The sequence below is a fragment of the Spermophilus citellus genome, assembly GCF_964194105.1.
Source record: "Spermophilus citellus genome assembly, chromosome: 6".
Taxonomy (NCBI): domain Eukaryota; kingdom Metazoa; phylum Chordata; class Mammalia; order Rodentia; family Sciuridae; genus Spermophilus; species Spermophilus citellus.
The window spans coordinates 119,285,366-119,298,010 of NC_138187.1; the positions used below are offsets into that span (position 1 = coordinate 119,285,366).

At 33.5% G+C, this 12,645-nt stretch overlaps 1 protein-coding gene across 1 annotated transcript in view; it reads right to left on the minus strand.

Annotated features, from left to right (window-relative positions):
- Nucleotides 1-474: 474 nt before the first annotated feature.
- Nucleotides 475-12,645, minus strand: part of SPATA17 (spermatogenesis associated 17) — a gene marked incomplete at both ends in the record, with an annotated part of 210,323 nt that continues 198,152 nt past the window's right edge. Inside the window, one exon of the mRNA XM_081299767.1 lies at nt 475-555. Coding sequence (XP_081155893.1) covers nt 475-555 — 81 coding nt within the window. The remainder of the gene's footprint in view (nt 556-12,645) is intronic.

The window sequence follows — 12,645 nt, forward strand, 5'->3', positions numbered from 1 at the left end:
TCTGTAAACTTTGATAATTGAAGACCTTAGACTCCATTTCTGTGCTGTTCCCTAAGATGACTTGTACTTCAAATAATGCACACATTGAGTATGGTATATTAAATGATACTGTGTTCATACAATACTGAGAAGTATTGTGACTTTTGATGACCATGGTATTTTTTCATTGTATGGTGTAAAACTATTTAATATATTATGTAATTTAAGGATAAAGAGTGCTTCATATTTTTGTTAGTTCTATTAATGTATTTTTGGTCTATATTGGAGAAGAAATTTGACAAACAGAATCCATTATTTTTAAATGTTGAAAGCCATTAGATTATAATAAAAGGAATTTATGGAGTCTTATAATATTTGAATGTTATTATAGCACTACTTAAAAAATGCTCAACGGTTAAGTCAATGTCATTTGATTTTTAAATTTGTTTAGTGTACTTTTTGTGAAGAGTTTCTTAGAAAAAAAAACATATACCTTTATACAATTTGTCCAGCTCTTGAATATAATTTTCCATACTTTGAGAAGAGATAAAATGATGGTAATACAGTTTGGAAATCCTAGGTGGAAAAAGATCAAAGATTATCATAGAGATCTGATTTTGTATTGTCTGTATAATCATTACTAATTAGATTACATTAACTTACTAGATAGATGTCATTTAACTGCTCTTCAAATATCCCATTATGGCTCAAAACAAAATTATCAGGTATTTGTTGAAAGTTTTATTGACTGAAAGTTGTATATATTGATGCTTTCTTAAGCACATAGTTTTAAAAAGTCATGGACAATGGCACACAGAGTACTCTGAGCAATGCAAACATCAGACATAGACACTGTCTTCAAGTAGCTCACAATATAATTTTTTACCTTGGCTTTATAGGGGTCAGCACTTTGGTTTGTGTAAAATGTCTGTTGACTGAATGAATAAAAAGGGAATAGTGACACATCCAAATAACTATAATAAAGGACAGAGTATTGCATAGTACAGTATTGATTCAAGTGAATGCCAAAGGAGTTTAGAAGGAACTAGGGAAAAATCATTTTGCAGCATTGGAATGAGGATAGAAATGGATGCTTTTCATGCATGGTAAACAGGTAAAGTCATTAAAGAAGTAGTTACTAAGTCAACAGTGAATACTATAAATAAATGAGTAGATTATACAGAGGAAAGGGGGCCAATCATTAATGGAGCAAATTTTAATTAAAAAAATTTTCCCCTTTAGGAAAGTCTAGAAGAGAAGAACCTATACTTTGGGCTCAGCTCTTTAAAGAATCCATAATTTATAAACACACACAAAGTAAGTTTACTAATGAACATGCAGGCATATGGGTACCTCCATGATTGGAAATCTGGCTCTCTACTCTGGAATAATAGAGGCCCTGACTCTAAATATCTGCTTTTATAATTTATACTTCTCAGCCCCCAAGGAAAAGTTCTACACCTATTGTTCTGACTGTGATGCCCATGTGACATGAAGCATGATACGCTGAGGTAGACAATGGCAGTCAAAATGAGCAACAGAAATGCTTAGATAAAAGACAAATTATTAATTTGAGTAAAATCCCTCCTCTTGGATATAAAGAATGCAATGAAATTTCATTTAAGAAGTATAATTCCTATTGTGCTTAGTATTCATATTCTTTCTTTCTTTCTGTTCCAAATTGTAATTATGGAAGTAATCAGAAACCAACATAATATTTGCAATACATACACATGACATCTGAGGAACATTTTGCAATAGTAAATAATTCACAGCATTCTTAAAATTGAGTATATGAAGTTTAGGCATCCCTGTGTAGCATGACAGTGATTTTTTTATGTTGGCAACTTGATGAAACTTAAACCTGGAAATGTGAATAGTCATTTTTTAAATTAAAATATATGATAATATTGTATTTTATTTTCAAAAAGATGGACCTGCCTTGCAAGAAATATTGAAAGAAGTTTTCAGAGAAAAGGAAAATCATATAGGTTAGAAATTCAACTGTACATAAAGAAATTAATAAAGAAATAGAGTGCTAAGGAAGAAATTTAAAAAATCTTATTTTTTTATTTGGCCTAAGAATAGTCTTTTTTTGGGGGGGAGGGGAGTTACCACTGAGTCACATCCTCAAACTATTTTTTTTTGTATTTTATTTAGAGACAGGGTTTCACTGAGTTGCTAAGTGCCTCACTTTTGCTGAGGCTGGCTTTGAACTCGCCATCCTCCTGTCTCAGCCTCCCTAACTGCTAGGATTACAGGCATGAGCCACCACACCCTGCTATAATAGCAGTCTTTGTTTAAAACAATCATAGCAATGTTTCAGTGATTATAGCTTGTGGATAAGATAAATGAGTAACAGCAAATTTACATATAAGGGTTTGAAGGGAGAAGCTGGGAATAACCTTTCAGAATATTGTACTATCCATAAGTGAGATAGTGGTATTTGAAAGTGGACTTGGATTTGTTGGAAACTTATACTTCAAATTCTAATGTGACTACATAAAAAAACACTTTTTAAAAAAGGTAACTGATGGGCTGGGATTGCAGTTCAGTGGTAGAGTGCTTGCTTTGCATGTGGAAGGCACTGGGTTTGATCCTCAGCACACATAAAAATAAAGGTATAGTGTCCATCTACAACTAAAAAAAATTAAAAAAGTATAATTGATATGTTAACAGTAAAGAATAAATGAAGCATATAGAGTGGTTATTTAAAATCAGAGGAGCTTGAAAGAGTGGAAGACAAACCAAAACTAAAAACAAATGCAATGAAAGGAAAATAGACATGATCATAGATACTAATCCAATCATATTCATAATCATTTTAAATGTGAATGGTTTAAATATCCCAATTAAAGTCAAGGGATAAAAAGAACACCCAGCAATGTGTTATCTGCACAAAACCTACTTTAATTATCAAAACACAGAATGAAAGTAAGAAATGGAAAAAGATTTGCCATACTGACATTAGTCAAAAGAGAGCTTCTGAAATATCTATATCACTTTCAGACAAAACAGACTTTAGAATAAGGGAAACCATCATGGATAAAGAGAATATTACATAATGATAAAATGTTAAAGTCTCCAAGAAGATATATCAATCCTCACCATATATATGCCCAGCATAGAAGCATCAAAATGCATAAGGCAAAAATGGATAGAACTGGGCTGGGGTTGTGTGTGGCTCAGTGGTACAGCACTTACCTAGAAGAACTGGGTTTGAATCTCAGCAACATATATAAATAAATGAATAAAATGAAGGTCCATCAACAACTAAAAATTTTTTAAAAAATGATAGAACTGCGGGGAGAAATAGAAAAACCCTGCCTATTGTACTTGAAGACTTCAACACCACTTTCTCAGTAACTGACAGATCCAGCATGTAGAAATCAGCAAGGGTATAATTAAATTGAAGAACATTATCAATCAGCTGAATAAAACTGACACCTATATACTACTTTATCCAACAATAACAGAATACATATTCTTGAAATCACATGGAACATTCACCAAGACAGACCATATGTTCTGCCATAAAACAGACCTAACAAATTTAAAATAGAAATCATGTGAAGTATGCTCTCAGAACACAACAGAACTAAACTAGAAATCCATAACAGAAAGGTTGGTGGAGACCCCCCAAACACATGAAGATTAAATAATACACTTCTAAATAACACATGAGGTCTCAGGGGAAATTAAAAAAGAGTTCCAGGAAGGGGTCAAGATGGTGGAGTAGAGAAGATTATTTTCCAAACTGCTCCATGGCATGGGACCAGGAAAGAAGAAGCTTCTTTTTGAGGTCAGTAAAAAAAGAAAAGAAAAGAAAGAAATCCTACTGGGATTTAATACTGAACTCTCAGAATGGTCTAAGGGCTCAGAAGGTTGGATAGCATTAAAAAAAAAGAAAGAAAGAAAGAAAAAATAAACACTGCCAGCACTGGCAGCTGCTAATGTGGATCCACCATGGGCAGGTCCGAGAGAAAGAGAATAGGAGAGCTTGCATTTTTGGTGGCACCAAGGTGTGTCTTGAAGCAGAGAGGTTAAGTACAGTGATTGGGAACATTGTTGAGCTGATCCAGTGGGTGAGCTGCACCTTGTTTTCATGTGACCTGTGGAGAGAAGGGTCACCTGCCATCTTTTTCTGCTGAGCTACTTGGGATATCTGGTGGCTATGGGTCTAAACCCAGGTGTGCCCAGACCTGTGTAATTTGCACTGGGTCTGAAAAACTGACCTGGCAGAGCCATGCCACTTACCCTAGTGTGTTAATTAGAAAACCAGGTGAAATTCAGGCATAAAAACTGATGCACCCAGGGGAATTTGAGACACTTAGACCTGAGAGACCCTGGGTGTCTCTCACTCTTGGAGTTTCAAGGTCGTCAGACCAGTTGTGGACAACCAAGGACTTGATGGCAGGTGGAACTGGTGGATGTGCACTTTGGGACTCAGCCCAGGAGGCCACAATATGGGAGCTGTGGGAGGCAGAGTGGGCAAAGGACTGGGGTCCTCCACCACTCAAGTGGAACCCAGGGGAGATTCAAGAGATACAGATGCCCAAGAAGCAGATCAAAAGCAGCCAGGCTGTAGAGGTGTGCTTATTTAAAAGCTTCACCAAACATCATACCACAAAGCACCTGGGACCCAACCCCGCATATAGGAGCTGAGCCTCTGGGAACTCCTGTCACAGAATTGTACAGTGACCCCCTCAATGTGATTGTAATAGACAACACGTTCCAACCTGCCCCACCTCATACTGCTGAGAAGGGAACCTAAGTATAGGCAACAATGGTGGGCTCTACAAAAAGAGGGAATGGACAGCTCCCAACTACTACTCTTGCGTACCTCAAGAAAAAAATGGAAAGAAAGACAATTGGGAACTGACAACCAACATATAATATTATAGACAATTTTTGACAATTGCAATGGAAATAATTCCTTAATCTTCCATCAAGACCTTTAAAAAAAAAATTTGTGTGCTGAACGGTTCATGGACATTTGTTTATACACATATGTCTTTCACTCTTATTTCTAGCATTTCTTGAAGGCAGTTATTTTCTTGACTCTATATTTTGAGAACTAGGGTTTTTCATTAGTATACATTGGTTTTGTTTTTTATGTATTTTTTGTTATTGTTGTCTTATATTGTTTTTCTCCTATTTTCCTTGATTCCCTTCCTCTCTTTTCTTTCATGAACAGCCAAATTCTATTGTTCTCTATTTCACTCTTACTTTAGTAGAACTCTACTACTACTTTCATTTATTACACCCTACATCTCCTCTGCATTCTCCCTCCTCACCTTTTGGAAATAGCAAACCCTTTTGTAAACATAATATTTTTAGTGTTAGCAATTTCCCATCATACTGTTTCTGTTTATAGTGCCAATTAACTATATATAACCAAAATATCAACTAAGTATTTAGTTTAATGCTGAATATTGATTGCATTGGTTGTTATTATTTGTCTCCCCCTAAAACGTGAGGTACTAGAAATCTTCAAGAACACTATTAATTCATAGAGTTGAAGCTCTGACACCTCTTACTGGTAGACATACAAACAATATGAAAAAGCAAGGAAACAAGCCATCTCAAACGAACAAAAATAACTCAGTAAGAGATACAGTGATATCAAAGTGGAGGGAACATCAGAGAAGGAATTTAGAAAGTTCATAGTTAAACTGATCTGTGAGATAAAAGATGATGTAAGGATTGAAATCAGAGAGATTATCCAAGAAGTGAATGATCGCTTTAGTAAGGAGATAGAAATCCCGAAGAAGAATCAACTGGAAATTCTCAAAATGAAGTAATCTATAAACCAAATTAAAAGCTCAAGGGAAAGCATCATCAGCAGACAAGACTACTTGGAAGATAGAGTTTTAGGGAATAAATACAACATATATAATCTGTAAAGTTGACCATGTAGAAAAGATGTTAAGAGAACATGAACAGAACTTCCAAGAAATATGGATAACCTAAAAAGACTAAATTTACGATTTATTGAGATAGATGAAGTCTTGGAGATACAAAAAAAAAAAAAAAGGAATGCACAATCTTTTCAATGAAATAATATCTCATAAAAATTTTCCAAACCATAAGATTGAAATGTAAAATCAAATACAGGAGTCTTATAGGACTGCAGATATAGAAAATTACCACATACCTACACCATGCATGTCATTATGAAAATTTGAAAGTTTTTAGAGAAAAATGACAAGTCACATTTAGAAGGAATTCAGATTTCAGTTACTTTTTCATCCCAGATCCTAAAAGTAGGAGGTCTTGGAATAACATATACCAAGCCCTGAAAGAAAATGAATGACAACAAAAAATAATACATCCAGCAAAAATAAACCTTCAGATTAGATGATAAAATCCTTCCATGAAAAACAGAAGTTAATAGAATTCACAATTAGAAAGCTTACACTAAAACATATTCAATAAAATATTTCATGAATAAGAAATGAATATTAAAATTGAGAACCAGCAAAGGGAGGAACTACACTAGAAGGAGAGTCAAACAAAGGAGAAATTAATTCAAATTAACAACCAGAAATAAATCAAAAGGACAGGGAATAAAAATTATTTCTTACGAATAACATTAACTGTAAATAGCCTATATTCATCAATTACAAGCAGACTGAATTAAAAAATAAAACTGAAGAATGTGCTATCTCCAAGAGACTCACCTGTTAGGCAAAGACATCCAAAGACCAAAGGTAAAAGGATTGGGAAAATCATAGCATTTACATGGACCTTGTAAGCAAGCAATTCTATCCTCATATCAGATAAAGTGGACTTCAAACAATAGTTAATCACAAGGGACCAAGAATGTCATTTCATACTGCTTAAGGGAATTACATGTCTACAAGATATAATTATTATAAATGTTTATGCCCAAATAATGGAGCATCTATGTGTGACAAACAAACCCTTCTCAATTTCAAAAATCAAATAGACCACAACACAATAATACTGGGTTACGTTAACATGTCTCTCTCATCACTGGATAGATCTCCCAAACAACAACTAAACCAAGCGGCTACAGAACTAAAATATACAATTAATAATTTACATTTAATAGACATATATAAAGTATTTCATTCATCAATAACTGAATACACTTTCTTCTCACCACCACATGGATCATTTTCTAAAATAGAACACATCCTAGGCCACATAGCAATGCTTAGTCAATATACATTTTTTAAAATGTAGATAATACCTTGCATTCTATCAGATCATAATGGAATGATATTATAAAACAATGTTATAATAAAAAATAGAAGTTAACACATGAAGACTAAATAATATATTACTGAATGATCAATGGACAAATGAGGAAATCAGGGATAAAATAAAGAAAATACTTAAGAGATAAATGAGAATAGTGACACAATAAATCAAAATCTCTTAAACAGTATGAAGGTGGTTATAAGAGGTTATTTATAGCACTGAGCTCATTCATTAAAAGAATAGAAAGTTACTAAATAAATAACCTAACATTACATCTCAAGGCCCTGGAAAAAGAAGAACAAATCAACACTAAAAGCATAGATTAAAGGAAATAATTAAAATCAGAGCTGAAATCAATAAAATTGAACAAACAAAAAAGAATAAAAAAGCCAATGAAACAAAAAGTTGGTTCTTTGGAAAAAATAAATTCATAAAACCTTAGGCATGCTAACAAAGAGAAAGAGGGAAAAAACTCAAATTTCTAAAATTCATGATGAAAAAAAAATATCACCATGGACACCACTGAAATACAGAGGATGGTCAGAAACTATTTTGAAAAATTATCCTACTAAAAAAAGGGAAAATCTTGAAGACATCAACAAATTTCTAGAGAAATAGGACATACCCAAAAGACATAGAAAATTTAAACATAAATTCAAGTAATGAAATTAAAGATGTCACCAAAGATCTACCACCAAAAAATGCCCAGGACCAGATAAATTCTCAGTTGAGTTCTACCAGACCTTCAAAGAAGAACTAACACCAATCATCCTCAAACTATTCCAAGAAACAAAACAAAACAAAAAGGAGAGAAACCGTCCAAACTCATTCTATGAAGCTAGTATTAATCTGATCCTAAAACCATACAAAGATACATCAAAGAAAAAAAACTTCAGACATATATGCTTGATGAACATAGATGCAAAAAGTCTTAATAAAATGTTAGCAAAACGCATACAAAAGCATACATTAAAAAAATAGTGCATCGTGATCAAGTGGGTTGTATTGCAGGGATGTAAGTTTTGTTAAACATATGGAAATCAATAAATGTAATTAATTTATCACATCAATGGACATAAAGACAAGAATCACATGATTCTCTCAATAGAGGAAGAAAAAGCATTAGATAAAATGCAGCATCCATTCATGTTCAAAACATTAGAAAACCTAGGAATTGTAGGAATATACCTCAACATTATAAAAGCTATATATGCTGACTCAAAGGTTAATATAATTTTAAATGGAGAAAAACTGAAAGCATTCCCTCTAAAAACTGGAACAAGTCAGGGATGCTCTCTTCCATCACTTCTATTTAACACAGTCCTTGAACTTCAGTCAGAGCAATTGGGACAAAAAAATAAAGAAGTTAAAGAAATCCAAATAGGAAAAGCATAGCTCAAACTATCTCTATTTACTAACAACATAATCCTATATTTAGAAGACCCAAAAACTCCATCAGAAATCTTCCAGTACTCATAAATGAATTCAGCAAAGTAGCAGGATATAAAATTAGCACCCATAAATAAACTGTGTTCCTATACAACAAAGATGACTCAGCTGAACGAGAAATTAAGAAAACCATCCCATTCAAAATAGACTCAATAAAATAAAATAATATATCTGGGAATCAATCTAACAAAAAAGGCCTTTACAATTAAAACTACAGAACACTACAGAAAGAAACTGAAGAAGACCTAGAAAAATCTCCCACACTCTTGGATAGGCAGAATTAATATTAACAAAATGGCCATACTCCCAAAAGTGCTAAATAGATTAAGTGCAATTTCTATTAAGATTTTGATGACATTTTTCATGGAGATAGAAAAAGAAGTCATGAAATTCATTAGGAAAAATAGGAGGCCCAGAATAGCAAAGCAATTCTCAGCAAGAAAAGTAAAGCAGAAAGCATCACAATACCAGACCTTAAACTATACTACAGAGCTATAGTAATAAAACCGACATGAAGATCAATGGTATAGAATACAAGACACAGATACAATCCCACATAAATATAATTATCTCATCCTAGACAAAGAGGCTATATACATACACTGAAGAAAAATAGCCTTTTCAACAAATGGTGCCGGGAAAACTGGAAAGCCATATGTAGCAGAATGAAATTTAACCCCTTTGTCTCACCCTACACAAAACTCAATTAAAAGTGGATCAAAGACCTAGACATTAGACCATAAACCTATACCTACCTGAAGAAATTAAAGGTTCAACACTCCATCATGTTGGCTTAGGAACTGACTTCCTCAACAATACTCCTAAAGCACAGAAGTAAAATCAGGAATCAATAAGTGGGATGTTATCAAACTAAAAAGCTTCTTCATGGCAAAGGAAATAATCAAGAGCATGAAAAGAGAGCCTACAGAATGGGAGAAAATCTTTGCCACCTGCACCTCAGATAGACCATTAATTAATCTCCAGGATATATAAAGAACCGAAAACACTTAATGTCAAAAAAACAACCCATTCAATAAATGGGCAAAGGAACTGAACAGACACTTCACAGAAGAAATATGAATGGTCAACAGATATATGAAAAAATGTTCAACATCACTAGTAATTAGAGAAATGCAAATTAAAAGTACACTGAGATTTTATCTGACCCCAGTCAGAATGGCAATTATCAAGAGTACAAATAACAATAAATGTTGAAAAGGATGTGGGGAAAATGTTACACTCATACATAGCTGATAGGACTGCAAATTGGTATAACCACTGTGGAGAGCAGTATGGAAATTCTTCAGAAAACTTGGAATGGAAACACCATTTGACCCAGTTATCCCACTCCTTAGTATACACCCAAAGGACTTAAAAACATCATAGTACAGCAAATCAGCCACATCAATGTTTATAGCATTCAATTCACAACAGCTAAGGTATGCAACCAACTTAGCTGCCCTACAACAGATGGATGGATATATATACACATATGAAATATTATTCAGCCATAATGAAGAATACCTTTATGATATTTGCTGAAAAATGGATGAATCTAGAGACTCTGAGAGAAATAAGCCAGTACCAAAAAACCCAAAGGTCTTTGTTCTCTTTGATATGTGAATCTAACACACAATAAGAAGGGAGGGGAAGAATAGAGATTCAGTAGATTAGACAAAGGGGATTGAAGGGAAGGGAAGGTTTGGGCAGGAATAGAAAAGGCAGTGGAATGAATCTGACATAACTTTCCTGTGTACATATATGAATACACCACAGTGAATCTCTACATCATGTATAACCAATCTAGTTAGAATAAAATGTACTCCATGTTTGTATAAATATCAAGTTATACTCTCATGTATGACTAAAAACAACAACAACAAAAAGAAACAAAGGGCCCAAATTTTTTAAAAAGTCTCTAGATAAATTAAAATGATAATCTGTTTCCACTTTCAGAAAGTAGAAATTAAAGACTAAATTAAATCCAAATTAAGTAGAAGTTATAAATAATAAATTCAAGAAGAAATCAATGAAATTGAAAACACAGAATATCAACAAAATCAAAAGATGTTTCCTTTAAAACATCAATAAAACTGATAAATTCCTAACCAGGGTAATTAAGATTTAAAAAGAACACATAAATTACTAATACCAGCAATGGAAGACAAAATATCACTTGTGATTTCATAAATATTAAAAGCATAATAAAGGAATATTTTGAAAAAATTTGAGAGAACAAATTGGATAACTTGGTGAAATGGACCAATCCTTTAAAACACAATCTATTTAAACTTACACAAGGAGAAACATATAATTTATTATGTTTCAGATTTTGAAAACTGAAACAATAATTAATAACTTTCTCAAACATGCCAAGATAGTTTCACTGTTAAATTCTACCAAACAAGGAACAAATATAACAATTCTCCACAATTTGTTCCAGAAAATATGAGTACAAAAAATACTTCCTAACTTACTGTTTTGTAATCTGTAACATGGGGATATCTTCCTTGCCACATGGTTGTGAAGCTTAAGCAGGATGAATTATTTAGTTCCCAAGCACTAGTGTCTCCCCTCTCATTCCTTCAATGGCAGAATTCTACTCATATTGTATTTACTGTGTTCTTTCAATAACCAAGTGAGGTAAATTCCATAGATATTTGGACACATTTGTGATGAAACAATTTTGATCATACTATCAATTAAACTATTTTGGATAAGCATCCTAAGCATATGCCTAATCGTATTTAATTATTTATGTGTAATACTGTAGCAGTATAACAATTATATAATACACACAAGATAAAGGTAAATAGAAATAAAATCCTGGTATTTTCTTCCTTTAATCTTGTAAGTCTTATTGTGTTCTTAATTTTGAACTTCTCCAATATAACGAAGCTTCATTTAATCCTGTGTTATACTTTCAGCTGTGTATTCAATTAACATCTGGGCACCTACAGAGCTAGAATCCACCCAATGGCAAGGAGAAATTCTTGTCTAGCATCAGACAATAATGTGCAATTATATACTGATAAACAAGACCTGACTGTTAGAATACCTACTCTCTGCGCCTTGTAAAAAAAAATCTTTCAGACACTATCACTCTTAATTTTTAACCTGCAATCTCAGATACTACCTTAGCCTTAGTCATCCAGTAAGTATTAGCTAAGTTGTAAGAGTGAATATCCTGTTAGGGCAGCTCTAGTTTGAGTAAAATCTGGTGCTGATTATCATTTCCTTAAAATTTGCCTCTGACCCAATAGAATAATCATCCTGCCATGGGAAGCTATTTATTAACTCAAGAAAACCACCTGCACAACACTCATGCAGTGTCACTTTTTAAATGGGGGGTAGGGGATTACTTTTCTGAAAAATAACCTCATCAAGAAAAAACACTGGGGATGGCAATTCTAAATCCTGCCATAGCCCTTGCTTGCCAGAGCAGACAGCTTTTGCTATTAGGATGCCCAGCCAAACACAAATAATCTACTGCCAAAATGAGCTCCTTGGGACAATTTAGGAGTCTTTGGAAGTGAACGGCTCTTTGAGCTGGAATGCAGCCCAGGTCCATTTTCAAACCCAAGTCAAAATGACAAAGAGCAAATTTCCTGAGCCACTCACCCCTAAGTGTAAGATGACTTTAGGTTGGCAGCTGCACTGTTTATCTAGTTATTTAAGGCTTTTCACCAGATAGTCACAACTGAGTACTTAAAATAACCGGCTTCAATGTTGGTAAGCAGGACAGTGCTGATGCACCATATGAGACAAAACCTCTGGGATTATAGGGACAGGGTGAAAATCAAAGGTTACAACTATATTTTTCAGCTTAATTTTTTACATTTAGCCTCAAAATATAGCAAAAAAAATTCTTTTAGAGCTTAAAGAGGAGGACGGCAAGAAATTTTGGCTGAATATTAAATACTATTTTAATCAAAACATTTCCTGGATGGAACCTTAGATCAATCTGCCTAGCACTAGAATTTTCCA